Source organism: Haematobia irritans, unplaced genomic scaffold, assembly GCF_050003625.1.
Source record: "Haematobia irritans isolate KBUSLIRL unplaced genomic scaffold, ASM5000362v1 scaffold_179, whole genome shotgun sequence".
Classification (NCBI taxonomy): Eukaryota; Metazoa; Arthropoda; class Insecta; order Diptera; family Muscidae; genus Haematobia; species Haematobia irritans.
This window is the reverse complement of record NW_027445774.1, coordinates 1-5,000: the sequence shown is the minus strand read 5'-3', so window position 1 is coordinate 5,000 and position 5,000 is coordinate 1. Positions and strand designations below refer to the sequence as shown.

The 5,000-nt window shown below is 45.5% G+C and overlaps 1 protein-coding gene across 1 annotated transcript; it reads right to left on the bottom strand.

Moving 5' to 3' along the window:
* Positions 1 to 1,705: 1,705 nt before the first annotated feature.
* On the bottom strand, positions 1,706 to 4,768 carry LOC142242483 (uncharacterized). The gene has a single exon (XM_075314047.1). It carries the CDS (start codon positions 4,766 to 4,768, stop codon positions 1,706 to 1,708), a length of 3,063 nt encoding a protein of 1,020 aa, XP_075170162.1.
* Positions 4,769 to 5,000: the final 232 nt, after the last annotated feature.

Sequence of the window (5,000 nt, the reverse complement as noted above, 5' to 3'; positions counted from 1 at the left end):
TGGGAGATTATTATTTACCTTTTACAAAACAATCGTTGGACGGACGTAATCCAGTAACGAATAATAACAAAAGCTTAGACGCCGCAAGACGGTAATGGCGCGACTCGTTAGAAAAATGTAACGAATTGTGCTGAAAGCACAGAGCTGCATCCAGAGCTTAGGGTACATTTTCTAATGAGGGGGAAATTGTCATTTTACAAGATTTTAAGTCCCCATCTAACGAATAAATTTTGACCTTACGAATTTGAACTTAAACATTCCGCCCGCCTTGCAACATCCAGCTATGTTGTAATTGAAATTCATTAATTCATAGAATATTACATATGTACAATATATTGATATCAAAATAAATATAAAATGCGATGTCAGTTTCATTTTCAAATTGAGCAATTTTTTTTTATTAGTTCATGTATTCATCTTTTCCAACTTCATTCTTTCTTAACTAAATGCTCGTAGAGCCGTTGACCCGGAGGGTCTGCAGTGTCTGGGTTATTGGCCAGGATGACCTACGACACATATTCATGGTTGACACTGCCCTGAAATCACCCAGCCGAATATCGTCAGCTGCGCCAAGGGGAATCCCGGACTCGAAAACATTTGAGGCTTAATAACCCTTGCGTATACGTCGGGCCCCAGGACCAACCCCACCCCGGAAGGGCGATAAAACACTGGATCGGCCAGCTGGAGACATTCAAACTGCTCTCGTATGGAGTCTGGAGCCGACGCCGATGGGGTGACCACACGGGATAAATCTGTCACCCGGGCGGAAAAAATCAATTTATTTTCCGCGTTGTGCCGGGATACGACGATCAGCGGACAAAAGGCGTTCTGCGCTGTCATTGCCGAAGTAAGCCGTAAGCTTTGGGCAAGACTACTGCATATCATACTGTACCCCGCACATGGGTCGAGGACAGCTCGGACGGGAATTCGACGACCGGACAAGACGAGTATCAACACAATAGTAGGACCAAGCGTAACAGTTGGTTGCAAAACTAACAACGGACTAAATATGGGGGTAGCACTTGTAATGCAGTACGCGGACGAATTAACGGACGGACTTGAATTTGACTTTCTCTTAGACAAATCGGACGATGGAGCGGAAGGACGTTGTTGCTGGTCGAAGGAGTGCAGAAGCGTATGGTGGCTCTCTCCGCATTCGCGACACCTTTCGCGACTATTGCAGGTCGACCGCATGTGTGACCTGCCCAGACAGTTGGAGCACACCCGATGAAGAACTACGGTGCGCAGCCTTTGCTCCAACCGCATTTTCAAGAACCTGCGGCACGACCGTAGATTATGCTTCCGCCTGCATAACACACAATTGTTTAAATGAAGCTTTGGGCTCGAGTCCGAATTTCTTTGGGCAGTCCCCGTAGGGGAAGACGAAGATTCTGCTGCCTTAGTTGCAGATACTTCAGCTGGAGCCGTATCAGCCCCCGACGGAGGGACAACTTTTTGTGTCGGTACTACCTCTTGTGAAGAGGCGACGACTGGGGTCATCCCGACGTCAGGGACCTGCTCGATTGCTGGTAACGGCTCGCGAAGAACCGGTGCAACATCACTTTCTATAATCTCTCTTTCCTCATCGGACATCGGGACGTCATCTTCGTAGTCAGGGAGAGTCTTAACAATTTCCCTCATACTTTCCATTGTACTGCGAAAAGAAAGATGACGCTTACTATATGAACGATCGAAAACTATTCGGTCAGTATATGACCAATTTTACCACCGGTCGTCTTACAACACCGTTTGCCGTTCTCACGTCTGCAACTCTAACGCGACCGTCAGATCCTGGGTGGACGTCATCCACACGACCTAATTTCCACGATGTAGGAGGCAATTGCTCATCACGAATTACTACCAAGTCCCCTACTTCGATATCACGCTGCGGAAATTTCCATTTATACCTTTTCTGTAAGCCTTTCAAATATTCATCTTTCCACCGTAAGCAGAACTGTTGCGACAGCGCCTTCATTTTCCTAAATCGATGCACCAAATGAAGTGGTGATTCCTCCTCTAACTGTTCAGGAGGCGCCAAGATCGGAGATCCTACCAAAAAATGGCCAGGCGTAAGTGCTACCAATTCTTGAGAACTTTCACTCATTGGGCACAACGGCCTAGAATTTAAACAAGCCTCAATTCTCGAAAGAACAGTCGAAAACTCTTCAAATGTAAATTTGAATCCTGATGCATGCTTCCTAAAATGCGTCTTGAAGCTTTTGACAGCAGCTTCCCAGAGACCACCCATATGTGGCGCCCCGGCAGGGATAAACTGCCAGGAAAGCTGCTGAAACTGGTATGCGGAACACACCTTATCACGTCCTTCTTTAAAAACACATCTCAAATCCTTTTCCATTTCGCGTGAAGCGCCTACAAAATTTGTACCATTATCCGAAAAAATGGTCTTGGGACAACCGCGTCGAGATACAAATCTGTGAAAAGCGGCCAGAAACGTTGTCGTAGACAAGTCTGATGTGGCTTCCAAGTGTATGGCCTTCGTCGAAAAGCATACAAAAACGCAAACATAACCCTTTGTTATCTTACATGCGCGCCCTATAAATGACTTAATTTCGAAAGGCCCCGCAAAATCAACGCCAGTCGTAGTAAACGGTCTGGTAAGTACAGTTCTCTCCGGTGGGAGAGCCGCCATGATCTGCGTACAAGACTTCTTCCTATCCAACAGACACCGTTTACACCGGTTAATAGTCGATCTAATCAAAGATGTTAAACGAGGAATCCAATACTCAATCCGAATAAGACGTAGAACCAACTGGTTCCCTCCGTGAATAGATATGTCGTGAACATATTTCACTAGTAACCTAGCGAATCTACTATTATACGGCACTATAATTGGATGTCGCTCACTATACGACAGGGTAGGACACCTACTCAAACGACCATTCAACCTCATAACCCCCTCCTCATCCAGGAATGGATTCAATGACAACAGCGAGCTCCAGGAACCTAACGGTTTCTTTTCCATCAAAAAACGGCACTCATCCGGATAATGAGCCCTTTGAGAAAGAACAGCTAGACGTAATCTCACTGCCTTTAATTCGGTTGCCGTCAACGTCGTGTCGTGATACACATTTCGACTAGCATGTGAATAATGGGTCCTGTGATAAAACCTAAATATATATGCGATGACTCGTAGAGCCCTATCTAACGAAGAAAATCTCTCTAAAATGTCCTCATAGTTCGTAAAAAACGATGCGTGAGTCTTGACCGCCCGTACCTCAACGTCAGTCTCAAGAGGGGTGAAATCATTTATATCCCACTGAGAACTATCTGAGCAGAGCCACTCTGGTCCATGCCACCAAAGCGACGAAACCGCCAACTCTGCAGGCGACACTCCGCGACTTCCCAAGTCGGCCGGATTGTCCTCAGAGCGAACATGGTACCAATTCTGTCCCCCAGTATTCTCCTGAATCCTACATACGCGATTCGCAACGAAAGTAGACCACGTAGATGGCGTCTTTCGAAGCCAAGAGCGGACGATCGTAGAATCCGTCCAACAATAAACACGGCGAAACTCAATATCTAGCTCCCTGGCTATAGACTTGTAAAGTTCGGAGGCCAAAACTGCCCCACAAAGCTCCAATCGTGGCAAAGATATAGATTTGATGGGGGCTACCTTAGTCTTACAAGATAGCAAATGGGTGAAGATTTGTCCCTGCGGCGTAACCACACGAACATATACTACCCCCGCGTATGCTTTTTCCGAGGCGTCGGAAAAAACATGTAATTCTACTTCACAGTCTGTGGAGTAATTGACCCATCGAGGAATACGAACGTGATTCACATCCTGATAGGTCTCGACAAACTTTCGCCATTGTCGCTCAGTTTGTAACGGAAGAGACTCGTCCCATCCTATCTTATCCAACCAAACCTGTTGCATAATTATCTTCGCCACTATAATAACTGGCCCCAGCCAGCCAACAGGGTCAAATAGCCTAGCTATAGCCGATAAAACCTCTCTCTTCGTAAACCGAGATTTTCGCTCAATCGGTTTCATCTCAAAATAAAATAAGTCCAACTGCGCATTCCACCTAATACCCAACGGTTTCGAACTACTGGCCTCAACAAATGCCAGTAATTTGGCGTCAACCAAATGGTCAGCCGGAAGCGATTCCAAAATGGCTAGCTCATTAGAAGTCCACTTCCTCAGTTCGAACTTTGCCGATGATAATACCCTAATCAATTGATCCCTAGATTCAACAGCAGTATCCACGTTATGGTACCCTGTCAAAACATCATCCACGTACATGCACCTTCGTAGAATATGTGCCGCGTGGGGATATTCATCTTCGGAGTCATCGGCCAATTGCAATAACGTCCGTATGGCTAAATAGGGAGCACAATTCACTCCAAATGTCACGGTCTGCAGCTCATAGTCTTGTACATCTTTTTGTGGGGAGTCCCTAAAGACAATTCGCTGCAGAGAAGTATGGGCCGAATTTACCCTAATTTGGCGGTACATCTGTGTGATGTCGCAATTAAAAACATATCTGAAAAATCTCCACCTCAAAATCAAATGAACCAATTCCAATTGTAATGTGGGTCCCACATAAAGAATGTCGTTCAGACTTTTACCATTTGAGGTCTTATGCGAAGCATTAAAGACAACTCGAAGTTTGGACGTCAATTTGTCCGGATTGATTACCGGGTGGTGTGGCAAATAACACACAGTTTGATCTGCAGGAGAAGTCGACGACACTGGTCTCATATGTTGCAAGTCCAAATATTCTTTAATCACCCCGTCATACATTAATTTTGTTTCAGGCTTTCGTAAAAGCGAAGCCTCACCACGAATAAACTGCTTCAAACAACTTGTCCGCGAATGTCCAAGCAAAACTTGTCCCTTTAATTCGGGTTTTATCGGAAGAGTCACTACGTATCTTCCATCGGAATCCCTATATGTGGTATTCTTAAAATTTTCTTCACAAAATTTATCTGCGGGAGAACAAATTGCCCGTCTTGGTAAGTCCTCTAATTCCCAA